At 43.8% G+C, this 26745-nt stretch overlaps 1 protein-coding gene and 1 pseudogene across 3 annotated transcripts in view; both read left to right on the top strand.

Moving 5' to 3' along the window:
* Nucleotides 1–8979: 8979 nt before the first annotated feature.
* Nucleotides 8980–26745, top strand: part of SVOP (SV2 related protein) — a 103963-nt gene continuing 86197 nt past the window's right edge. Inside the window, exon 1 of one of the 2 annotated variants that reach the window (XM_032300706.1) lies at nucleotides 8980–9377. In XM_032300706.1, coding sequence (XP_032156597.1) covers nucleotides 9343–9377 — 35 coding nt within the window. In that variant the 5' untranslated portion in view covers nucleotides 8980–9342. The remainder of the gene's footprint in view (nucleotides 9378–26745) is intronic. The other variant, XM_032300715.1, reaches the window with a different exon arrangement.
* LOC116566422 lies at nucleotides 16753–18007 on the top strand (annotated as a pseudogene). The gene has a single exon (XR_004275862.1). The product of XR_004275862.1 is annotated as a developmental pluripotency-associated protein 4 pseudogene (transcript).

Genomic DNA, 26745 nt, shown 5'->3' with positions numbered 1-26745 from the left:
AAAACAACCTGCTGTGACTCTAAGACTAATCTTACCCACCCCTGTCACTTATCAATTAGAACTTGCCAGCTCCTTTAAACTTTATCAGTGCCAATGAACTTTCTTTCAAAACAATACATAACATTTCTCCATTTTACAAAAACTCCAAACTTTGTTTGTTCTTTAGACATTCTGAAGACTACCTGGTGTATGTGTATGCCTTGAAGTGCAATCCTTCCTTCTCAAATAATATGCTTTAAGTTTAGAGGTTCACCTCTATATTTTGGTTTTGACACTCCAACTTAAGTTTCCCAAAGAAAAAAAGACAAATCTGTTTTTGAATTTAAATCCCTGGGCTTTTTTTTAAGTGCCATTTTCATACCTAGTAGAATACTGTCTTGATAAGAATAGGATTTAGAACACTGTTGATTGGGGAACTGCTTGTACATGGTACATGCTTTTTATTTTCAGTATTTTAGGCTAAGGGGCAGCTTGTCAGTCTCTATTCCAGTCTCCTTTAAAATATTCACTTTTGTTTTAAGAATCTGAGGGGGGAAATCATGATGCATTGCTCTGGTGTGAAATAAAACCCATCTGGCTTTTGGCATGCCCCCATTTCCCAGGCAGATGGATAATGTGGTGGGCTGGAGGCAACTGCCTTTAAAGTGTGCAATTTAGTGGGTTTTTAAAAAGTATATTCACAGGGTTGTGCAACTATCACATCTAATTTTAGGACATTTTTATCCCCTCTGAAAGAACCTTCATATGTATTAGCAGTCAGTCCCCATTCCCACTTCCCATCCCCATCCCTAAACAACCACTCATCCACTCTCTGTCTCTATGGATCTGCCTATTCTGGATGTTGCATGTAAATGAAATCATACGATATGTACTACATGTGGCCTTCTATGCCTGGATTGTTTCACCAAACGTGGTGTTTTTAAGGTTCATCTATATTACAGCATGAGTCAGTACTGCATTTCTTTTTTATTGACAAATAATATTCCATTGTATGGATATACCACATTTTGTTTATCCATTCATATCAGTTGGTAAACATTTGACTTGTTTCCAATTTTTGGCTATTATGAATAATAATGCTATGAACATTTAAATACAAGTTTTGCATAGAGTATTTATTATTTATTTATTTGAGACAGTATCTCATTATTTCTACCAGGCTCGAGTGCAGTGGCACGATCTTGGCTCAGTGCAATCTCTGCCTCCTGGGCTCAAGTGACCCTCCTGCCTCAGCCCTCTAAGCAGCTGGGATGACAGGTGCAAGCAACTGTGGCCAGCTAATTTTTGTATTTTTTTGTGTGTGTAGAGATGGGGTTTCACCATGTTGCCCAGGCTGATTTTGAACTTGAGCTCAAGTGATTCACCTGCCTTGGCCTCCCATAGTGCTAGGATTACAGGCGTGAGCCACCATGCCCAGCCTGCATGGAGCATATTTTTATTCCTCTTGGGCATTCACCTAACAGTGGTATTACTGGGTCAGGTGATAATTCTATTTTAAACTTTTAAGGAGTTGCCAAATTGTTTTCTGCAGTGGCTATAGCATTTTACATTCCCATTAACAGTGTACAAGTGTTTCAATTTATCCACATCCTTGTCAACACACTTGAGGGCTCAAGCAATCCTCCTGCCTTTGCCTCTCAAAGTGCTTGGATTACAGGCTTGAGTCACCACACCTGGCCTCTACCTTCTGTTTCTATGAGTTTCACCACTTTTGAGACCTCCTATATAGAGGAATCATGTAATCTTTCTTGTTGTTACTGGCTTATCTCACTAAGCATAATGTTCTTAAGCCTTGTCCATATTGTAGCTTCTGTTGGAATGCCATTCATTTGTATGGCAGAATGATATTCCATTGCATGGATAGACCACATTTTGTTTACCCATTCATCTGTTGATGGACACATGGGTTGCTTCCACTGTTTGGCTATTGTGAATAATGCTGCTATGAACATTTGTTGTTCATATTTTTGAGTCCCTGTTTTTAATTCTTTTTGTATATACCTAGGAGTGGAATTGCCAGATCACAGAGTAATTCTATGTTTAACTTTTAAAGGAACTGCCAGTGGCAAATTTTAAAAGTGCTGTATCTCATACAGCTGAATTGGAAGTGAAGATGACGTGCTCTGGAAAAAACTGAGTTCAGGGAGTCAAAAAGTGGATCCAGCATGACAAAGACAACGCCATTGAGGACACATGTGTAGGGTTTGAATGAAATTGTTCCATAAATATGATGAACAAAAGTAGCATTTGTAAGTAGGTTGTTTTATGTAATGTGCTATGTTAAATGCATGCAGTCACAATAATAAATTAAAATTTTAAATAGACATTAAACATTTTTATCTAGTTCTATAAAATATACTATAGTAAGATGACTCAGCCAGGTGCAGTGGCTCACTGCTGTAATCCCAGCATTTTGGGAGGCTGAGGTGGCCGAATCACCTGAGGTTGGGAGTTCAAGACCAGCCTGACCAACATGGTGAAACCTCATCTCTACTAAAAATTCAAAATTAGCCAGGTGTGGTGGTGCATGCCTGTAATGCACCTGCTACTTGGGAGGCTGAGGCAGGAGAATCGCTTGCACCCAGAGGCAGAGATTGCAGTGAGCTGAGATTGCGCCATTGCACCCCAGCCTGGGCAATAAGAGCAGAACGCCATCTCAAAAAAAAGATGGTTCAAAAGTATGTTTTTTGTTGTTGTTACTTTTTAAAATAAAACTTTTAATTTTTGTATAATTTTGAATTTACAGGAAAGTGGTAAAGACAGAACAGAGGGTTCTGGTATACCCTTTGCTCAGCATCCCCTGATTTTTGAAATACTGTATATGTTTAAGATGCACAACTGCATGATTTGATATATGTGTACATTGTAAAATAATCACAATCAAGCTAATGAACATATCCATACCTCATATACCTACCTTTTTTTGTGTGTGTATGGTGAAAACGCTTAGAATCTACCCTCTTAGGAAATTTCAAGTATTGTTACCTATATCACCTTGCTGTACATTAGCTCTTCAGAATTTACTCATATCGTATAACTGAAACTTTGTACACCTTGATCAAACATCTCCTATATCTCCTTTCTTCCAAAAACTTGTTTTTTGATCATGTATTAAGATCTTGCTTATAGTGGGGGGTTGACATTTATTTGTTTCATACAATCATTTGCCATGCACATGAATATCCATCATCTTTTTTAATCCCCACAGCAGACCTGTAAGTTGGTATCTGTCTCTGTTTTACAGATGAGGCAACTGAGACTCAAAGAGGGAAAACAACCTGTCTACCATCACACAGGTAGTAACTCACAGAGTGGGGTGTGTCTGACTCCAAATCTGGTGCCCAGTACACAATGCCTGACAGCTGGGCAGGGTGACAGGATTTTTGTAGGTGTGGGAAAGGTATAAAGTAGGTTCCCTGCCTTGATCTTACAATGTAACTTGCAGGGAGAAGGTGAGCATGTATTCAACAGCAGAAAATATAGTTCAACATGCTGCTTGGTTAAGAATGTAGAGTGTTGTACAGATGGGAGAGGGGGGATTATGGGAGGACTGGAGGACTCTGGGAACTTTCTCAGAGGCCTTTACAAATAGGATACCATTAATGCCAATCAAAACTTGTCCCTCTCACTCCACCTTCTAGGAACCTTCCCTACCCACAGCCTTCCCTCCTCAGAAGCTGTTCTCTGTTATGGACTGCCATATGCTCTGGCTGGCAGAGCAGGAGCACCGTCATCTCGGACAAACACTGCCACTTTAAGTTTCAGCTCCTCTTCTAATCTCATGCATTTAAAGGAAAACATTTCTCTTCTAATAACAGGCAGCCAGGAAAAGCAGACAGTAAAACACAGATAAGACAGCTCAGGCACAGAGGGAGGGGGGAAAGTCTCTTGGGTAACCACCAAACTTCACATTCATACAATGGGTCCCAGTAAAACAGTGGGCCCTAATAAGTAGATTCCCTTCCCTTCAGGTGCACTAAGATAGAGAAGCTAAATGCAGACTCAAGGGGCCAGGGGTATGCCTGCAGCAGCAGGAAAATATATGGGAGCAGGCACACGACTCTCCTTCCCAGATAAGCAAGACAAAGAGACACAGAAACATTCTGAGCCTGTGATAAGCTCTCCCACCCTGAACGCTTAAAAACTCTTAGTCTGTAGGAGAGAGTGCCTCTGACCTAACTCGTCCAGAAGCCCCTCTCAGGTTTATTCTCCAAAATAAACTTGTCTTTAACTGTTGAACCACTTTTCATGTTTCTTTCCTCTTTAATTCTTACACTGGCCACAGGTGATTGGTCCAGAGCTAGCCATCTGGACCAAAATTCAACCAATATCTTTCTGTGGGACCTCTCCATGATCCATATAAGCTGGTTTAAAAAGATGTACTGTGGCAATCAGAAGCTTCTCTTAGAAGGTAGAAACTTGACATGATTCATGGCTGAGCAGTTGTAAGAATGCCATGTAATTAGGTAAGGACCACAGCAAGCCAACATTTTAATTATACATTAATATTTTCAAATCTCAAGGACATTTGACATGGTCTGGATATTTGTCCCCTCCAGATCTCATGTTGAAATGTAATCTCAAGTGTTGGAGGTGGAACCTAGTGGGAGGTGTTTGGATCATGGGGGTGGATCCTTCATGAATGGCTTAGCACCATTCCTGTGGTGATGAGTAAGTTCACGAAACATCTGATCGTTTAAGTGTGTGGTAGCCGGATGTGGTGGCTCACACCTGTGGTCCCAGCATTTTGGGAGGCTGAGGTGGGTGGATCACCTGAGGTCAGGAGTTTGAGACCAGCCTGGCCAACATGGTGAAACCTCATCTCTACTAAAATTACAAAAATTAGCTAAGCGTGGTGGTGGGTGCCTGTAATCCCAGCTACTAGGGAGGCTGAGCCAGGAGAATTGTTTGAACCTGAGAGGCAGAGGTTGCAGTGAGCCAAGATTGCACCATTGCACTCCATCCAGCCTGGGCGACAAAAGCGAAACTCTATCTCAAAAAAAAAAAAAAAAAAAAGGGTGTGGCATCACCCCTCTCTCTCTCTTGCTCCCTCTTCACCTTCCATCATGATTCTAAGCTTCCTGAGGCCCTTACCAGAAGCAGATGTCAGCGCCATGCTTCCTGTACAGCCTGCAGAACTGTGAGCCAATTAAATCTCTGTTCTTTATAAATTACCCATTGTCAGGTATTCCACCGTTACAGCAATGCAAAAATGGCCTAATACAATCCAATTAAAAAATGGGTGAGGGATTTGCATAGACATTTCCCCAAGGAAGATACGCCAATGGCCAATAAGCACATGAAAAGATGCTCAACATTGTTAGTTATTAGGGAAATGCAAATCAGACCACTTCACACTCACTAGGATGGCTATTATCAACAAGTGTTGAGGAGAATGTGGAGAAATTGGAACCCTTGTACATTGCTGGTGGGAATGTAAAATGGTACAGCTGCTGTAGAAAACAGTTTGGCAGTTCCTCAAAAACTTAAACATAGTTACCATATGACTCAGCAACCCTTCTCCTATTTATATACTCAAAAGAATTGAAAACAGGGACTCAAAGGGATACACTGTAGACCAATGTTTATAGCAGCATTATTCACAATAGCCAAAAAGGTGGAAACAGCCCACATGTCCATCAACAGATGAATGGATTAACAAAATGTGCCATATAAGTACAAAGAAATATTATTCAGTCATATAAAAGAACAAGGATCTGATAGATGCTACAACACGGATGAACCTTGAAAACATTATGTTGAGTGAAATAAGCCACACGAAACGAACAAGTATTGTATGATTCCACTCTTATCAGGTAACTAGAGTAAGCAAATTCATAGAAATAGGAAGTAGAATAGGCTTGGCCCAGTGGCATGCACCTGTAATCCCAGCACTTTGGGAGGTTGAAGCAGGAGGATCGCTTGAGGCAGGAGGATCACTTGAGGCTAGGAGTTCAAGACCAGCCTGGGTAACATAGGAAGACTGTCTCTACAAAAAATAAAAATAAAACTTAGCTGGGCATGGTGGCATGCACACGTAGCTTCAGCTACTCAGGAGGCTGAGGAGGGAGGATTGCTGAGAAGGTTGAGGCTGCAGTGAGTCACGATGATTGCATCACTGCATGCCAGTCTGGACAGCAGAGTAAGACCCTATCTCTAAGAAATAAAAATAAAAAAAGAAAATAGAATAAAGGATACCAGGGGCTGGGATGAGGGAGGAATAGGGAGTTATTACTCAGTGGGTAGAGTTTCTCTTTGGGATGATCAAAAAAGTTCTAGAATTCAATAGCATGATGGCTATATAATGTAATGAATATACTTGATGCCACTAAACTGTACACTTCAAACGTTATGATACATAGTTAAGGACTGAATGTTTGTGTCCATCCCAAATACATATGTTGAAGCCCTAACCCCATAATGTGTATTTGGAAATAGGGCTTTGGGGAAGTAATCAGGGTTACAGAAAGTCAGGAAGATGGGGCTAACATGATGAGATAATGCCCTTATAGGAAAATATACCAGAGAGCTTGCTTTCTCTCTTTATGCTTACGTGCCAAGGAAAGAGCATGTGAACATACAGAGAGAAGATATCCATCTGCAAGCCGGGAAGAGACCTCACCAGAAGGCTGGGGTTACAGGTGTGAACCACCACACCTGGCCCCTAAAGGGGCTATTTAGAATGAGTGCAATAAATATTCATAGAGCCCTGGAGAGCCCCACTTGACACCAGGATTGAGAGAAAAGGAGGGGTGGTTAGAGCAAAAGCCTTCAGAGACTTTTGAATCCACCATTGGAAAGGTACCAGATTGCCCAGCTCCCTCTCCCAGCAATGCCACAATGGAGCTACTGACAAGTGTTTGGATTGGATGTCTGTAGATAAGTGTCCACCCTCTCAGCCAATCAGCTGTGGCCAGGAATCATGTGATACCAAATGCAGTGCACAGCAGGGATGGGGAGATTTCTTTAGAAATAAGTGTGAGTAGGGCAAGTTGTAACTGACTCTCCAGTATGAGGTGAGAAGGAGCCATGATTAAGTTCAAACTATTATTGTGACAGACACATAGTTGTTGCTCCATTAATATTTACTTGATAAATAATAAATTGGAGCTTGAGTACCGCTATATAATTAGTTTTCCCAACATTTTATTTGCTTAAAGTATCCAATGTTTCAATAATTTCCATTTCTCCTACTATACCCACAATGGGTGGTTTCTTTTGAGACACTCAAAGAAAGCCTAGCAATTAAGGGCTTAGGCTGTGGAGACAGACGGCCTGGGTTTTAAGTCCAGATCAAGTCTTTCCTGTCAGTGTGACCTTTTGCAAGCAAACCTACCCTTCTCTGAGCCTTGTTTCCTCATCTTGCAAAATAAAAATAAAAATCACACCTGCTTCATAGGATTGTTGCAAAGATCAAGGGGGACCACGGTGAAATACACAGCCAGGGTCCTGGTATACATTCAATTTTGGATCTTCAAGTCCTTTTATAGATTTGGTATGAGATTGTTTTCAGTTCTCAGATTGGTTTCCTTGTACCCTCTTCCAACTTCCCCCACCCATTGTCAACAATGAAAGAAAAAAAAGTTTCCTTCTTCCTTTAGTTTCTTGTAAGTTCCATTCAATCGTCATCCTCATAGCTCCTGCCAGCTGCCATCATGGATTATCTTAGCAGTTTTCTGTTGTTTCATTTTTCTGCTTTTCTCTTCATTTGTTCCCACTTGATCAGTGGTTTTCACTTCATGGTGCTGGGGAGCTTTTAAAAAATACCCTGGGCCAGGGGCGGTGGCTCACGCCTGTAAGCCCAGCACTTTGGGAGGCTGAGACAGGCGTATCACTTGAGGTCAGTTTAAGACCAGCCTGGCCAACATGGTGAAATCCCATCTCTTCTAAAAATACAAAAAATTAGCCGGGCATAGTGGCAGACGCCTATAATCCTAGCTACTCAGGAGGCTGAGACAGGAGAATTATTTGAACCAGGGAGGGAGAGGCTGTAGTGAGCTGAGATCGTGCCATTGCACTCCAGCCTGGGCAACAAGAGCAAAACTCCAGCTCAAAACAACAACAACAACAACAAAACCCCTGAGGCCGGGTGCAATGGCTCACGTCTGTAATCCCAGCACTTTGGGAGGTTGAGATGGGAGGTTTGCTTGAGCCCAGGAGTTTGAGACCAGCCTGGGCAACATAACAGGATCCCATCTCTTCAATAAATAAATTAGCTGGCATGAGCCTGTGGTCCCAGCTACTCGGAAGGTTGAGGTGGGAGGATTGCTTTAGCCCAAGAGGTCGGGGCTGCAGTGAGCTATGCTCATGCCACTGCATTCCAGCCTGGGCAATAGAGCAAGAACCTGTCTCAAAAATAAATAAATAAATAAATAAATATTGAAAAAGTAAAAAATACCCAGGCTTGGCCTCCACCTCCAGAGAGTTGGGTTCAATTTGTTTGAGATAGAGCCAGGTGATTCTTATATGTAGCCTGAATTGAGAACCATTCATTCAACAAATATTTATGGAGTACCTTCTACGTGCCAGATACTGTTCTAGTACTTGGAACACATCAGTGAAACTTCATGGAGCTTAAGTTCTGAAGGGCGCAGAAATTCTAGTGAGAGGTGGGATATTGAACTATTGAACTAGCTAGGATCTTGAGGGCAGAGACTTCATTTTATTCATGTTTTTATGTAGAAATCACCCAATAACGCTTGTTGAAAGAATGAGTGATCTTTGGCCTTCTCATACCTAACTTACATTTTTTTCTTGATGCATTTCACTAGACCCTCAGCTCCACGATGACAATGACAGGTTGAGTTGGTCTGTCATACCTCCAGTGCCTATTACAGTGCCTGGCACATAGGTGCTCAAGAAACAGTACTTAAATGCATGGCTGTATTTGTTACAGCAGCCCGGGTTTCAAGAGTGATTACTGATAACATTAATGAATCCCTGCAGATAACATTTAAACAGTCGTCGTCAACGAAAGGGTGTTCTTTGGTACCCGGACAACCATTTCAGACTGGTGCGCCTTATAGGCATCCCAGTAATGCACCACCAGCCAGAGAGCCTGTGAACTCCTCCGAGCAGAAAGGCTCTCCCTGCCCCCTCTCCCCGCGTAGCTCGCTCTGCCCTCCGCCTCCTCCTCTCCGCCCACTCTCGCCGCGGTCTCCTGGCGGCGGCGGCTTTGTCTCGTGGGCTGGTCCCCAGCGGCTCCCTCTCCAACAGCTGCTGCCCGCGGGAGTAAGCCGCGCGGGTGCTGTCCAGCATCCCGGTGCTGAAAACCGGAGGGCTCGTCATCCACCACTACCATGTAAGGGCCATGAGAAGGGCTCGTCCTGGCGCAGCGCGGACATGGAGGAGGACTTATTCCAGCTAAGGCAGCTGCCGTGAGTATCATGGGGGCGAGCAAGAGGCAGACAGGCTTTCTTTTAAAAAACGAAAACCTGCAAGGGGGGTGGGGGGGTGCATCTCTACATAGCTTCTTGAATTTAAAGGGAACTGTTTCAGAGGAAGGAATTAGGGCCTGGAGGAGACAAGCCATTTTCCTTCCCCAGCAGCCCAGCTTCTGTATCTCTGACTCAGTTCCATTTTTCAGATCTGTCAGGACCTTATGGGGAACGACGGGATTTATGATTTTCCTTTTAATTGCTCTCAATCCTAAAGGGATTTTGAGATGTGTGCTTTAAGAAAGCATTAGCTGCGGTTTTGAAATGTGGACAGAATTGGTGAGTCCATGCAATGACATCGGTCCTTTCCAGCCGTAATCCTATGCTGTGAAATCCATAATTTTTCTGCAAGGTCTTTTGGAAGGGAATGATACTGATGTTGCAAACTGGTTGCTAAAAAACTGGGATGCCTTCCTAGAGGAGAGGATTGGGCAAAGTCCTGTTGTTTATGAAGTGTGTGAATGAGAAGGCTGTGCACGGTCACTGAAACCTCTTGCCTTCTTCTGAATGAAAGGTTTTTGTAGCAGCTAGCTAGAGTGAGACTCACCATCGGAACATCAGGAATATACTCCTTTGAGGATGGGGATTTTTAAGGGAAACCAAAATTGTTCTGAGAATCTTGGGGAAATACCAAGCAATGGAAAGGACAGGGGCCTTGTAGAGGGGCTTACAGACTTTTCCTACCACAACCAGATAGTGATTTGTTAGGTAAATTCGAAGAGTATGAAAGGGGGCATTAAAAAGAACATTGCTGGAGGGAGGAGGTTGTTTTAATTTTTAGAATCACTAGCCATTTGGGTGGTAAGAGTAGATTCCCTTTGGGTTTGTTAGAAAGGATAAATTATTGTTAGTATGTGTGTATTTTCTTGACTTTAAAAATGGTGGATTTTTTTTCTATAAGCTACTGAGGAATTCTCCCAAGTGACTTTTAGTGTGACTGATACAGTTCTCTGAGGCTCTGAGTACTGAAGGGGATTGTAATGTTTACTTTTCAATCAGTGTAAAATTAATTTTCACTTAAAATTTTAATTAACTTAAAATTTGCTTTAAATCTTTTACTAATTGATCTACAAATGACATATCTGATTATGTAATACAGCATTATTTTACAAATGCTAAAGGATGTTTAGTTATAATATCCAGAGGTCGATATAAGAGTACATAAAAATGTAATGGTCTGATTACAAATTTCCCAAGAAAAACATACGTTTTTGAGAATAAATATCATGTTCAAAAATAAAACTATTATCCCCAAATAAAAAATAATTTAGTATCAGAAATGTGAACTTTGGTACTCAGAATAAGACTGCATATTGGAACTGTGGTTTTTCTGGGATACATTTTTCAATAATGTCAGAGCATGTGAACTTTTCAAAGATTCCTGTGTATATGAACTTTGCAAAAGGGTCATGTATATTTAATCTATTAATATATAGACCTGACATTATCATAATTCCTTCCTTAATTTAAAAAAGGAAAAATATGAAGTTTTTACTTATTTAAATTTAAACATTTAGGTTTTTATAGGAATATAATACAATATACCAATAAATAAAGGTAAACAAGGTTCAAAGAAAAGCACAAGAATAAAAAGTAAGTCTCCTTTCTTTTCAAGCCTCAGTCCTATTCCCCAGAGTTAAGTTTCTTGATTGTTCTTTCTGTGTTTAATAGGCATAAGTGCATATATTATCTATTAGAGAGGCCAAATTGTATACTGGTTAAGTACATTATCTCTAGAATCAGACATACTTTGATTCAAATCCTTTCTCTGCCACTTCCTGGCTGTGTGACTTTAAGCAAGTGACTTAACCTTTCTGAGACTGTTTCCTTAGCTACCCAATGAAGATCATAACAGTACTTAATTCATAAGGTTATTGTGAAGCTCAAATGAAATAATGTATGCTAAGGCAGGCACAAAGCACTCAATGCATACTAGCTATTATTATTACATCTGAAAAATTATAAAAACAAAATACGTAGGTTCACTATACCAGACTCCTCAAAATCTTAATCTGCAAACCCCAAATGATATTTGAATGAAGTCAAAATTAGCCCTGAAATGTGTTGACCTCAATTTCTAAAAAAAGAGTAAGCTAAAAGGAATGGCCACATGAATCTGAGTGGGTTACAAATCACGATTTAGATGTTTTTTAAACCACACCCTTCGTATATTATGCACAGATTGCAGGCAGCAGATTTCCCGAGAGCAATATGGCTAAAAAAAAATTCAGAGTGCCTTGCAGAGGGTTGGCAAGAGTGGACTTTGGAACAGGCTGAGTCCCGTGGGAGGCCAAGTGTTAGCAGATTATAAGCCACTAAGTAGTTTACATGGTTGGGGAATGGGGAAAGGGAGTGAGGGTGTCTAAGAAAATAGTCCTTCCTCTCATGTGAAGGCACCTCACCTTCACGCAGCTCTGGGGTAGTTCATCTGAGACCACAAAAAACCATTGCCATTCACATGCTGTCCACTCTGGGACAGCACCACATAGAGGAGATATGGGACGCTGAGAGTTTGCATCCAGTTCTCCCTTTTTGTGTGACCTTGTGCAAATCAGACTTTTCTAGGTCTATTCTTTCTAGGATGATTTCTTGAAAGCAAGTTTGCAGACCTTGATTGACCGATTGCTTCATTTATTCATTAATTCATTCACTGATTTACTTGGATACTATCCTAGGTACAAGGATTCTACAGCTGAGTAAGGTAGAATGGTTCTTGCCCTTAAGCAACTCACAATCTAGAGCTGCAATGTCCAATAGTACATGCAGCCACTAGCTACATGTGGCTATTTAAATTTAAGCTTAGATGAACTTAAAGTATACCGTTTGCACATGAGATAATTTATATAGTGTAACATGCAATATAAAATATGTGGCTGGATGCAGTGGCTCACACCTATAATCTCAGCACTTTGGGAGGCCGAGGCGGGCAGATCATTTGAGATGAGGAATTTGAGATCAGCCTGATCAACATGGAAAATCCTGTTTCTACTAAAAATACAAAAAAATTAGTCAGGTATGGTGGCACATACCTGTAGTCCCAGCTACTTGGGAAGCTGAGACAGGAGAATCACTTGAACCTGGGAGGCAGAGTTTGCAGTGAGCAGAGACTGTGCCACTGCATTCCAGCCTGGGCAACACAGACTCTGTCTCAAAATATATATATATATATATTTTTTTATAAAATAATTAAAATAAATTTAAAAAATCTGTCCCTCAGTCATGTTAACCACATTTCAAATGCTCAAGAGCTACATGTGGCTAGTGGCTACCATATTGGACAGCATACATCTAGGCCAGTGGTCCCAACTTTTTGGCACCAAGCAGCAGTTTCTTGGAAGACCATTTTTCCATGGATAGGGGTGGTTAGGTAGGGGAAGGGGTTGGGATAAAACTGTTCCACCTCAGATCTTCAGGCATCATATTCTCATAAAGAGTCTTCAGCCTAGGCCCCCTGCATGTTCAGCTAACAAAAGGGTTCACATCCTATGAGAATCTAATGCCGCTGCTGATCTGACAGGAGGCAGAGCTCAGGCGGTAATGCTCACCCACCGCTCACCTCCTGCTGTGCAGCCTGGCTCCTAACAGGCCATAAACCATTACTGGTTCTCGGCCCAGGGATTGGGGACCCTTGATCTAGGACATTTCCATAATTGCAGAAAGTTCTATTGGACAGCACTGGTTTGGTAGGAGGGAGAACACTGAATACATCATTGCAAATAATTATCAGAATTGTCTTAAGTGCTATCAAGAACTAATACAAGCCTGGGCAATATATCGAGACCTGTTTTGAATAAAAACATTTTTTTTTAAATTAGCCAGGTCTGGTGGCTCATGCCTGTGGCCCCAACTTCTAGGGAGGCTGAGTTAGGAGGATTGCTTGAGCCTGGGAAGTCAAGGCTACAGTGAGCCATGATTGCAACACTGCACTCCAGCCTGAGTGACAGAGTGAACTAATGCAGGGTACAAGTGAGGAGGCTAGTTTTAGATGGGAGAGGGTATCATGGAAGGCTTCCCTGAGGAAGTGACATTTGACCTGAGCCTCTGGAGATGTGTAGGAGTCATTCAGGAAAAAGAGGATGAGGAGCACTCCAGGAAGAAGAAGCTGTATGGGTAAAAGCCCTGAATTGGGAAAAAAGCTTGGCATGGCTCAGAACCAGCCAACAGATCATTAATGAACAAGTGGCTTGAGGGGAAACTGCTGAGGACAACAGAGACCAGGCCATACAGGGTCTTGTATTATATGACAAGGAGTTGGGATGTCATCCTGCATTTGCTGAATCTATTCTCTCCTTTCTTACAAACGCTGTCTTTCAATATTGAGTTTGGGTCCACTATTTTAATAAACCTGTCCCTGACTTCTGCCGATCTTAATAGCAGAGGTAAAAACGTGGAAACTGACTCAGGCAGACCTGGATTCAAACTCCAGCTGTGGCCCTATCTGGGGGGCCTCGGGCCAAAGACTTCTTCTTCCCAAGGCTGAGTGCCTATCTGCAGTCGGAACAGTGATAATACCTGCAGGGCTGTTATAAGGATCAGGGAGATCGTCACTGGGATGCTCTCAGCACAGGGCCTGGCTTTGAGTAAGGGCTCGATTCGTGGTGCTGGTGTTTCCTCCACTGTGGATTTGTTTCCCTGATCTTCCAACTTATTAGGTAGTAGGAGTGCCTGGAAGCCACAGTCTCTTGTGTAAAACACTAGGAAGAAGCCTGGTGTGGTGTGAGAACACCTGTCTGAATTTGAACTCTTTGTCCTCCACCTGCTCCTCTTTCAGCCTCCCCTGTCTCAGCTGATGACAACTCCATTTATCCCATTCAGCCAGAAACTCTGGAGACAACTTAGACTCCTCTCTTTCTCCCACTTTCTGTTTTATTTTCTTTTGTTTGTTTGTTTGTTTTTGTTTTTTGTTTTTTAGACAGAGTCTTGCTCTGTTGTCCAGGCTGGAGTGCAATGGCGTGATCTCAGCTCACTGCAACCTTTGCCTCCCAGGTTCAAGCAATTATCATAGCCACCCCTATAGCTGGGATTACAGGCACATACCACCATGCCCAGCTAATTTTAGCATTTTTGTAGAGACAGGGTTTCGCCATGTTGGCCAGGCTGGTCACCTGGCACCAAGTGACCCTCCCGCCTTGGCTCCCAAGTGCTGGGATCACAGAACCTGAGCCACCATACCTGGCCTCATTTCACTTTCAGTCCATCAGGAAATCCTTTGATCCTGCCTTCAACTTACACCCAGGCTCCCACCCCTTCTACTGCGATTCCCTGGTTCAAGTCCCCATCCTCTCTCACTGGGATTGATTGCAATGATCTCCGTGCTGGTTTTCCCACTCCTGCCCTTGCCTCCCTATAGCCTATTCTCAACCCAGTGGGCAAATGGATTCTTTAAAAGTCAGATCATGTCCTCCCTCAGCTCAAAACTCTCCCATGGTTCCCATCTCACCTCATCTCTTTCACTATCCTACCCACATGCTGCTGCCTCCCTGCTGTTCCTCAACCATGCCAACCAGGATCCACTCCCTAGAAAGCTCTTCTCCAAGGTACCTGCTTCACCCTCATCAAGTTGCAAATGCCACCTTCTCACCAAAACTTCCCCTGATAACTCTCTTTAAATTTGCAGCCTTCTCTTGTACCTGTTAGGATGGCTACTATCAAAATAAAAAACACCTGAGCCGGGCTTGGTGGCTCACGCCCATAACCTCAGCACTTTGGGACTGCTAGAAGCCAAGAGTTGTGAGACCAGCTTGGGCCACAAAGCAAGAGCCCGTCTCTACCAAAATTTTAAAAAAATTAGCCAGGCATGGTGGTGCGTGCCTATAGTCCCAGCTGCCTGGGAGGCTGAGGAGGGAAGACTGCTTGAGCCCAGGGTTTTGAGGCTGCAGTGAGCTATGAATGTGCCACTGCACTCCAGCCTGGGTGATAGAACGAGACCCTGTCTCAAAAAAGAAAGAATAAAGAAAGACCAAACAAATCAGAAAATAACAAGTGTTGGCGAGGATGTGGAGAAATCGGAACTTTCACACACCGTTGGTGAAATATAAAATAGTGTAGCCATTATGGAAAACAGTATGGCAGTTCCTCAAATATAAAAATAAAAAATAAAATTGCCATGTGATCCAGTAATTCCACTTCTGGTTACAGATGAGAAACCATGGGGAGGAGGGTGTTGAAGAGATCTTTGTACTTCTGTGTTCAGAGCAGCATTATTCACAATAGCCAAACATGAAAACAACCCGTGCCTGTGGACCGATGAATGGATGAATAATACTCCATTGTGCAATATTACTAAAATCTCCTCTCTTAGTGATTTTCCAGAAACAAAATGTGGTCTATTCATACTTGGAATATTAGTCAGCCTTAAAAAGGAAGGAAATTTGGGCTGGGCACGGTGGCTCATGCCTGTAATCCCAGCACTTTGGGAGGCCGAAGTGGGCGAATCACTTGAGTTCAGGAGTTCAAGACCACCCTGGCCAACATGGCGAAACCCCGTCTCTACTAAAAATACAAAAATTAGCTGGGTATGGTGGCACACGCCTGTAATCCCAGCTACTCGGGAGGCTGAGGCAGGAGAATCACTTGAACCTGGGAGGTGGAGGTTGCAGTGAGCCAAGATCGTGCCACTGCACTCCAGCCTGGGCAACAGAGTGAGACTCCATCTCAAAACAAAAAAAAAAAAAAAAAAGAAAGGAAATTTGGACAGTCATACAATGCAGATGAACCCTGCAGACATTGTGCAAATAAGGCAGTCACAAAAAGACAAATCCAGCACGATCCCACTTACATGAGGTACCTAGAGCAGTCAAATTCATACACACAGAAAGTAAAATGGTAGTTCCAGGAACTTGGTGGCGGGGGGAGGGGGAACGGGGAATTGGTGTTTAATGCGTACTGAATTTAAATTCAAATTTTGCAAAATGAAAAGAGTTCTGCAGATGGATGGTGATGATTGTACAACAACGTGAACGTGCTTAATGCCAGAGAACTGTATATTTTTAAATTGTTAAGATTGGGCCAGGCGCAATGGCTCACACCTGTACTCCCAGCACTTTGGGAGGCTGAGGTGGGCAGATCACTTGAGGCCAGAAGTTCGAGACCAGCCTGGCCAACATGGCGAAAAACCATTTCTACTAAAAATGCAAAAATTAGCCAGGTCTGGTGGCATGCACCTGTGATCTCAGCTACTCAGGAGGCTGAGGCATGAGAATCACTTGAACCTGGGAGGTGGAGGTTGCAGTAATCAGAGATTGTGCTACTGCACTCTAGCCTGGGTGAAAGAGTAAGACTGTGTCTCAAAAAAAAAAAAAAAAAAAAGAAGCATCTGGCCAAGCTCCGCTTCCTGTCTGAATATGGAGAAGGTAAAAGGCAAGGAGTGGACCTCCACAGAGAAGGCGAGGGAAGAGGATCAGCAGGCTTCTAATCAACCAAACATGATTGCTTTGCCAGGAACATCAGCGAAGGGGGGAACCAAAGGAAAAGTATCTGTTAAAGGTGACAAAATGCTCTGCCCTAAGAAGAAGGCAGACTGTGATAACCCCAGACCTCAGAAGAAGATACCAATCCCTCCCTTACCCTCTAAACTGCCACCTGTTAATCTGATTCACCGGAACATCGTACGGGCCTGGTGTCAGCAATTAAAGCTGAGCACCAGAGGCCAGAAACTGGATGCGTATAAGCGCCTGTGTGCCTTTGCTTACCCAAACCAAAAGGATTTCCCTAGCACAGCAAAAGAGGCCAAAATCCGGAAGTCATTGCAAAATAAATTAAAGGTGGAAAAAGGGAAAGCGTGCCTGCAGAGTTCTGGGACACAGCCTCCTCAAGTGACCCTTCCCCCTGCGGAGGGGCTGCCTGCTCTGGAAGAGTCCACTGCTCTCCTTGAGGGAGTTAGTACGGTTGTGGTGACAACTTCTGCCCCAGAGGCTGTGCTGGCCTCCTGGGCGAGAATTTCAGCCAGGGCAAGGACGCCAGAGGCAGTGGAACCTCCACAAGAAGCCAGTGGTGTCAGGTGTTGTGTGGTCCATGGGAAAAGTCTCCCTGCAGGCACAGATGGTTGGGTGCACCTGCAGTTTCATGCTGGTCAAGCCTGGGTTCCAGAAAAGCAAGAAGGGAGAGTGAGTGCGCTCTTCCTGCTTCCTGCCTCCAGTTTTCCACCCCCACACCTTGAAGACAATATGTTGTGCCCCAAATGTGTTCACAGGAACAAGGTCTTAATAAAAAGCCTCCAATGGGAATAGAATATCAGGAAAAAGCCCATATCTATGATAATTAATGGCAGAAAGGCTGGAGAGTTGGATTCTGTGGTGCTGCTGAACAGGTGAACTTGGTCCTCTCCACGCCTGCTTATGGTCCATGCAGACTGCTGGGGTGGCAGATCTTAGCCTATGACCCCTAGCAGTACCTGTTGCTTTGTAAGTAGAGATATGATAGACTCTTGCATTTAAAAACGGGAAAACATTTCACAAAGTACCATAAATTGTAGTTAATATGTAGAAAAACTTATTCATACTACCTTTCTAAAATAGAAAAGACTTCAGCAGCTGTTCTGTTTTGTTCTGTTTTGTTTTATTTTATTTTTTTTTTTTTGAGACAATACCTCGCTCTGTTGTCCAGGCTGGTATGCAGTGGTGCGATCTCAGTTTGGTGCAAACTCCGCCTCCTGGGCTCGAGTGATTCTCCTGCCTCAGTCTCCCGGGTAGCTGGGGTTGCAGGCACTTGCCGCCATACCCAGCTATTTTTTTATTTTTAGTAGAGTTGGGGTTTCACCTTGTTGGCCAGGCTGGTTTCAAACTCCTGACCCTCAAGTGATCCACCCACCTCACCCTCCCAAAAAGCTGGGATTATGCGAATGAGCCACTGTGCCTGCTCTCAGCTGAGAACTTCTTCAGCTGAGCATTGGAAGGAATTGAGTAAAACAGTAGTTTGCTCCTGTGCTCAGTTTTTCCTCCTCTGGACACTGACGACTTTAGGAGCTGCTTCATTCCAATTGCAATTTCATAAAACATTTCATAAGAAGTATTTTAAGGCAAAGAAAGGCTGTTAATTCTCTCCCTCCCTCAAAACATGATTCTTAACATTCAAAACAATGTTTTTCAGAGTTCTCTTAATCTGAGATTTTTATGGTGTGACTACAGAATCAAAACACAAGGCACTTTGTATTATTTCACTTAAAATTTTGTATATTTCTGGTGTTTAAAATGTTTAAGATTGCTTCCCCACTCAGAAATACATAATATATTGAACTTAAAATGTGTTTATTAACCAATTCTCCATAAATAAATATGTATAGAAAATAATTCATCTGTTGTATTCAGGGAACTGTATTCACTGCATGCAAATTATTGTCAGTGTTCTTAACTCAAAGTAGGAGGAAACCGAAACATGATTTTTCTTTTGCATTACTCATTGGTTTTTTCCTTTATTAGTTGGTGGTGTGGGTTGGATCATAGGTTTTTTTAAAAACTACTTACTTAGGTGTAATTGACATACAAAAAGCTGTACATATTTAATGTATCTTATTGAGTATAATTAATTTTTATTTTTGTGTGTGTGTACTTCCTAAATTTATAATCCTGTGAGTCTGGGAACAGATCTGTTTTTCACTTGTCCTGATTTAATGACAGTTTCCAACATTGTTTTGTTACTACAAGTAGGGATCTATTTTTTTTTTCCACCCTCAATGAAGATAATAAAAATAATGCACTGGAAGGAGTGGCAGAGTTGGACAATTTGTAACCATTATAATATAGATGTAACAGGTTGGGAAAGAATCCTCAAAAATGTTTGAACAAGGAAGGAAAGTTTATTGAGAGGCAAGATGTTCTTCTCTCCTGCCCCCCATTCGTCTCTGGTGGTCAGAGTTGTTCAGGGTAATAAATAATAGACATTTTTTCTTAAAAAAAAAAAAAAAAAAAAAAGCTAAGTCTGATTAAAAGTCACAGAATCTGAATCGTGCCAAGGATTTCCTTCTCTCTTAGGGCTGAGTAGTATTCCATTGTGCATATGCCACATTTTCTTTTTCCATTCATCCCCTGATGCACACTTAGGTGGATTCCGTAGGTGATTGTGAATAATGCTGCAATGACTATATGCCCATTGCTGTTGAACTTGTCCCAGGTAAACCCTTTGAGCCTCTGTTAAGCCAGGTAAAAAACTGTGTTTGAGTTCTAGGGGAGAAGCTAGAAGCAGGTTAGAAGATGGCTGCACAGAGACACAGGACCAGAGGAGGTGGCAAAGGCACACGTGAGAGTTCCTGCTGGCTCCCATTCCCCTGAGACCTAGTGGGGCCAAAGGGGAGGGAGGATCCCTGGACCAGGAGGAGAGACAGGGCATCATGGTCACCAACTTTAGGCAAAAAGCAGGGACTGATTGTAATAGCCTGGGCATCCTCCAAGGGAACCCCCAAAACCTTTAAAACCTCACACTCAAAGCTGCTCAAACCCCTTCATTTCAAAACTGTTTACATTTTATGCCAGCCAGCTTCACCTCTGAGGAATGTGTGTTTCAAGGACTTCAGGGGAACAGTCTGGGCTGGGTGCAGTGGTTCTCATCCATAATTCCAGCATTTTGGTGGGGGTCCAAGGTGGAAGGATCGCTTGAGATCAGGAGTTTGAGACAAGCCTGGGCAACATGGTGAAACCCATCCTTACTAAAAATACAAAAATTAGCTAGGTGTGGTGGTGCAGGTGGTCTATAGTCACAGCTAGTTGGGAGGTGAGGCAGGAGAATCTCTTGAACCCGGGAGGCGGAGGTTGCAGTGGGCAGAGATCGAGCCACTGCACTCCAGCCTGGACAACAGAGCAAGACCCTGCCTCAAAAAAACAAAACAAAACAAAAAACCTCACACTCAAAACTGCTTGCACACCTTCATTTCAAAAATGTTTACATTTTATACCAGCCAGCTTCGCCTCTGAGGAATGTATGTTTCAATGACTTAAGGGGAACGATCTGGGCCGTGTGCAGTGGCTCACGTGTATGATCCCAGCACTTTGGGAGGCCAAAGCGGGAGAATCACTTGATTTGAAGAGTCTGAGATCAGCATGGGCAACATAACGAGACCCCCCCTCTATAAAAAAGTTGACCCCCTCTCTAAAAAATAGTTATCTGGGCATGGTGCCTGTGGTCACAGCTACTTGGGAGGCTGAGGCAGAAGGATCGCTTAAGCCTGGGAGGTCAAGGTTGCAGTGAGCTATGATTGCACCACTGCACTCCAGCCTGGGTGACAAAGTGAGACCCAGTCTGAAAAACAAAACAAAACTAAAACCACAACTGTCTGGAGGCCAAGAAAAGAAAGTCTGCTCGAAAAGAGGCCATTGTTTGGGTGGCCTTGGGTCTTAGGGAGGATTATTCCAGGGCTCACTGGCCTAGACAGTGGCTTTACAGCTCCAGCTAAACTCTTCTCTGGGCTGTCTAAAAGAATTATGCAGATTTGCGGTGAACGTTGCATGACGGTGGGCAATTTAGTTAGCTTCCTTGAGACACAAGGGGGTGCCCGGTCAGCTTTGAGGGCATTCTCAGCTCTACAAGCCTCATTCTCAGCTCTCTAGATGAATGTACCTGGCACCAGCCTGGATCATGGCAGTTATTCTGGTATATTTATTAACTTATCTATTTAATTATTATTATTATTTTTTGAGACAGGCCCCCACTCTGTCACCCAGGCTGGAGTACAGTGGCATGATCACGGCTCACTACAGCCTCCAAACTCCTGAGCTCAAGCAATCCTCCTCTCTCAGCTTCCTAAAGTGCTGGGCTTAAAGGTGTGAGCTACCCTGCCTGGCCTGATATAATTATTAATTGCATCTCATTCACCCTTTAATCCAGGGTTTCGCAGCCTCAATACTATTCACGCTTTAGACCAGACAAAATACTTTACAGTGGGGGGCTGTCCTATGCATTGTAGGATGTTTAGCAGCATTTCTGGCCTCCTCTGCCCACCAGAGGTCACTCTCACTCCCACCAGTTCTGACCATCAAAGCTGTCTCTAGACATTCCTGATGCCCCAGGAGACTAAATTGCCCCAGTTGAAAACCACTGCTCTAGGGCTGGGCGCGGTGGCTCACGCCTGTAAGCCCAACACTCTGGGAGGCCAAGGCAGGAAGATCATCTGAGGTCTGGAGTTTGAGACCAGCCTGGCCAACATGGCAAAACCCTGTCTCTACTAAAAATACAAAAATTAGTCAAGACTGGTGGCATACACCTGTAATCCCAGCTACTCAGGAGGCTGAAGGGTGAGAATTTCTTGAACCCGGGAGGCGGACGCTATAGTGAGTGGAGGTCATGCCACTGCACTCCAGCCTGGGTGACAGAGTGAGACTCCATCTAAAAAAAAAAGTTAGAAAGAAAAATGACCTTGAAAGTTGCAGCACAGGTCTTTTTGAAAGTCCTCCAATCAGAAGAGTAACCCACTCCTCTCTGCTGAGGCCAAGTCAGAGAATGAGTAAGTGTGTGTGTGCTCGACTCAGGCAGACCTGGTTTTGGGTCCTGACGTTCTGGCTAACTTGGTAGGTGATCTTGGGCAAGTTTCTTATTTTTCTTTAGGCCTCGGTTTTATCATCTGTAAAGTGAGGACAGCAATGGCACTCACCTCCTAGGGCACGAGGTTTCCTTGAGATGATAATAATAATATTCTAATCATCTCATAATGTGCTTAGTGGAGCTACCAGCCCCTGATAAGGGCTTCATGAATGCTAACTATGATTTTTGCTTTTTGAGACGGAGTCTTGCTCTGTTGCCCAGGCTGGAGTGCAGTGCTGTCAACTTGCCTCACTGCAACCTCTGCCTCCTGGGTTCAAGGGATTCTTCTGCCTCAGCCTCCTGAGTAGCTGGGACTACAGGCATGCACCACCATGCCTGGCTAATGTTTTGTATTTTTAGTAGTGATGGGGTTTCACAATATTGGCCAGGCTGGTCTGGAACTCCTGACATTGTGATCCGCCCACCTCGGCCTCCCAAAGTGCTGGGATTACAGGCATGAGCCACCACGCCTGGCCGATTTATTTTTTATCATTACCTTTTGTCCAGGATATAAGCTAATGGTCCGCTAACCTAGGAACAAGTTCATTGCTATTCAGGTCGATTGGGGTGGCAGAAAAATGCAAATAAATAAAATCTACAGAGAACTAAAATTTCCATTAATTACAGATGTCTAACACATTCAGAAAGGGAATGAAACTTAAAGGTCCTCACATCCAACCCCTCACACCCCATCTCCCCAGTTCAGAGCAGGCAGGCATCAGCTGGTGACTTTCAAACTTCTATGGCTGCCACCAACATTTTATTAAAATTCAGGTTCTTGGGCCCCACTTTGTAGAGATGCAAAAGCATTATTAGGTCTAGAGTATGGCCCAGGAATCAGCATTTTAATCAGTTCCTCAGGGGCATTCTTGGCTTCAGGTACAGAAGCTTTTGCTAACGGGTCAAAGTCATGGGTTTTCGAGCGACTTGAGCCAGAGTCCTAGTACACAGTATATATCTAGGAGGCCTGGGACCACTGGTGTAATCTCTCCTAGCTTCAGTTTATTTGTCTAAACTGGATTTTTTTTTTTTTTTTGAGACAAGGTCTTGCTCTGTCACCCTGGCTGGAGTGCAGTGGTACAGTCATAGCTCACTGCAGTCTCAACCTCCTGGGCTCAGGTGATCCTTCCACCTCATCCTCCCCAGTAGCTGAGACCACAGGTGCACACCACCACACTCAGCTAATTTTTTTTTATTTTTTGTAGAGACATGGTCTTGCCATGTTGCCCAGGTTTGTCTCGAACTCCTGGGCTCAGGTGATCCTCCCACCTCAGCCTCCCAAAGTGTTGGGATTACAGGTGTGAGCCACTGTGCCTGGCTGAAAGTAGAGTTATTAATAATACTTGCCTCTTATGATTGTTGAGTGCATTACATAAGATCATTTATAACACTCGGGCTTGGACCTGGCATACTGAAGTGATGCATAAATATTAAATATCATTACTCCTGAGCCAATCACATGGACAGCTGCCTCTGCTGCAATGCCTCTCATGAGAGGGAGCCCAGAGCCTTCTAAAGCAGCCGTTTTCATCTCTGGACTTCTCTGCCTGATAAGGCTCCTCTTTATATTGAGTTGAGATCTGCTTCCTTCTTTCTTATACCCAGAAGTTCAAGCTCTGTCCTTAGGATTCAAGTTGAGAAGTACCTTCTCTCACAGGTCAGAACCTCAAATATTTGAAGACAGAGGTTCATCTCCTGGGAAGACTTCTCAAATCCTGCAGAGGGAGTGCCCCAGGTCTTGTCTTGAAGGAGACAAAGCAAGTCCATATGTTATTAACCTTGGCAGTCTCTGCTGCTCCAAGTGCACAGCATCTAACTCCATTTGTTGATAAATTTCAGATTCCAAAGACACCCAAGGCCACATCACCACGGTATCTGGGACAAAGCTGAGGGATGTTGGTTATCAGTGTTTTTGATAGAGCTCCCCAAACAAGATGACCCCTTGTTGCAACCCTGCCTTCCACTGGCAGATGAACCTCCCAGTGAAGATGTCTTCTTGTACTATTTGGAAGAGTTAGGGAGAAAGGGATGAACATGTAGCAAAAGCCTCAGCCCTCCACCTCTGCAACCCCCCTAATCCAAACCACCATCACCTCTTCCCCCACTGGCCACACAGCTTCCTTCCTGGCCTCCCTGACTCCTCTTCAGCCATCTTTTTGTGTTAACCAGGCCTTTGATTGTTTATATTCTGATGCTTTGACATCTTGGAACCTTGCTGACCTGTGGAGGAGCTTGCCCCTCTCAGAGTTAACTAATTCCTAGAGATAGCAAACAGCTCCTCTGCTAACGTGTCTTTCCTATACAAACCAACCAGGCCAGAGCCTCATTTCCCTTCAGCTGCCTTCTTTATCCAGCTCCCAGACTCTGGGCCACATCTACCTGCCCTCATCATCCCAGAACCAGGCATGAGACAATCAAGGACAGCCCCTATGCTCCAGAGATGGACGAACCATTCAAACGAACCGATCCTAAACCTGTGGCCTCTGCCTTGCCCATTTCTTTCCTGGAAACCACAACAAAGGCTCTTGCTCCTGTTCTCCCCGCATTCCCTCTGCCTCCTGACAAATGCTGGGGCTGCTTTGTGTGTGCCCCTCACAGTGTGGTATGGTACTTCTTGGGATCTGTAAGTATGATAGAGTATATCTTGCCAATAGCTTGCATCTCATGATCTTTTGGACTTGCAATACCTTAACAGTGTTAAAACTTATATTTTAAAAACACTTTCTGGGGTGGGCATGGTGGCTCACGCCTGTAATCCCAGCACTTTGGGAGGCCAAGGCAGGCAGATCACCTGAGGTCAGGAGTTCAAGACCAGCCTGCCCAACATGGTGAATCCCCATGTCTACTAAAAAAAAAAACAAAAATTAGCCGGGTGTGGTGGCAGGCGCCTGTAGTCTCAGCTACTTGGGAGGCTGAGGCAGGAGAATTGCTTGAATCTGGGAGGGGAAGGTTGCAGTGAGCCAAGATTGTACCATTGCACTCCAGTCTGGATGACAGAGACAGATTCTGTCTCAAACAAAACAACAACCCGTTTTCTGCCATTGATTCCTCCTCCTGTGGGAGAATATGCTGAGTGACCGTCTCAAAACTTAACTCTGATCGTCTTCCACCCTCTTACTGCTTCTTGAAACCCTTCCAAGTCCCACTGGTCTTAGGACAACACAGAAAATCCTCACTGTGACTTTGAGGGTTCTGTGTGATCCCAGCTGCCTCTCTGACCTCTAAGGTGGGTCCCTGGTCCCACCTCCAGGCCTTTGCACTAGCTGTTCTCTCTACTCTCCCCCCATTTGTGTGGGAACGCCTTTGTCCCCTTGATCTCCCTCAGGGAGGTCTTTTCTGATCACTCACTTTTTTTCTTTAGGCCTCAGTTTTATCATCTGTAAAGTGGGGACAGCAATGGCACCCGCCTTCTAGGTGGCATAAGTGTTCCTTGGGTGTCATTGCTGTCCCCAGTTGGCACCCTGTTTGCTTCCTCCTCAAGATATATTTCCTTTGCAAATGTATAATGATGTATTTATTTATTTGTATATTAACCACCTCCCCAGCCAGAGCATCCACTTCTCAAGGGCAGGGACCATGTCAATTTCATCCCTCACTAGACCCCAGCACTCAGCACACAGTCAGCCCTCAGTAAATGCTTATGGAAATACTGAATGGTCTTGCTAGGCTCTTCCAGATACTATCGATAGATAGACTCCTTTGATCTCCATGGAAACCCTGTGAAGTAGGAATCACCATCTCCATTTTATAGGTGAGGAAACCAAGGCTCAGAAAGGTGAAGCAGCCTCTAGGGTCACACAGCTACTGAGTGGTATGGGGAGGGGATTCTAACCCAAGTCAGTCTGTTTGCAGAGTTGGGCTCTCTTCTCTGCTACGGTGGACCACCTCTCCGTGCAGGACTCTGAATGCCACGCAGGGATAATCACAGCTTAAGCTTCCTTTTCAGCCTGATAGCTTGAACTCTGATAGGCTGAACTCAAGGGATAAAGCTCCAGAAACCCAGATGAAAAGAGAGAAAATTTCCTGTGGCTCACGCCTGTAATCCCAGCACTTTAGGAGGCTGAGGCAGAAGTATCACTGAAGTCAGGAGTTCCAGACCAGCCTGGCCAATGTGGTGAAACTTCATCTCTACTAAAAATACAAAAATTAGCCAGGCATGGTGGCGGATGCCTGTAATCCCAGCTATTCAGGGAGGCTGAGGCAGGAGAATCTCTTGAACCTAGGAGACGGAGCTTGCAGTGAGCCAAAATCGTGCCACTGCACGCCAGCTTGAGCGATAGAGCAAGACTCCATCTTAAATAAATAAATAAAATAAAATACCTGAGTCGGGGCAGGCATGGTAGCTCATGACTGTAATCCCAACACTTTGAGGATCACTTGAGCTCAGGAGTTTGATACCAGCCTGGGCAACATAGCAAGACCTTGTCTCTACTAAAATTTTAAAAAGTTAGCTGGGCATAGTGGTGCACAGCTGTAGACCCAGCTGCTTGGGGGGCTGAGGTGCGAGGATTCCTTAAGCCTGGAAAGTTGAGGCTGTAGTGAGCCCAGATCATGCCACTGCACTCCAAGCTTGGGCAACAGAGTAAGACCCTGTCTCAAAAAAATAAATAAATAACAATACCTGAATCAAATCACAGGCCCTAATTTAAGGTACCGAGGAAAATTCTATGGTGGTACAAACAAGATCTTTAGGTTGACAGCTATTTCCTCAAGTTCTTCTCTTCCTCAAATAGCAAAATTATGTAAAACAAATGTTCCCTGCTATTTTGGTAAATTATACGCTATATATATACATATACAA

This window comes from Sapajus apella, unplaced genomic scaffold, assembly GCF_009761245.1.
Source record: "Sapajus apella isolate SASKATOON/1434 unplaced genomic scaffold, GSC_monkey_1.0 scaffold2, whole genome shotgun sequence".
Lineage (NCBI taxonomy): Eukaryota > Metazoa > Chordata > Mammalia > Primates > Cebidae > Sapajus > Sapajus apella.
The sequence above is the reverse complement of the archived record's forward strand: the minus strand, read 5'-3'. Positions and strand labels throughout refer to the sequence as shown.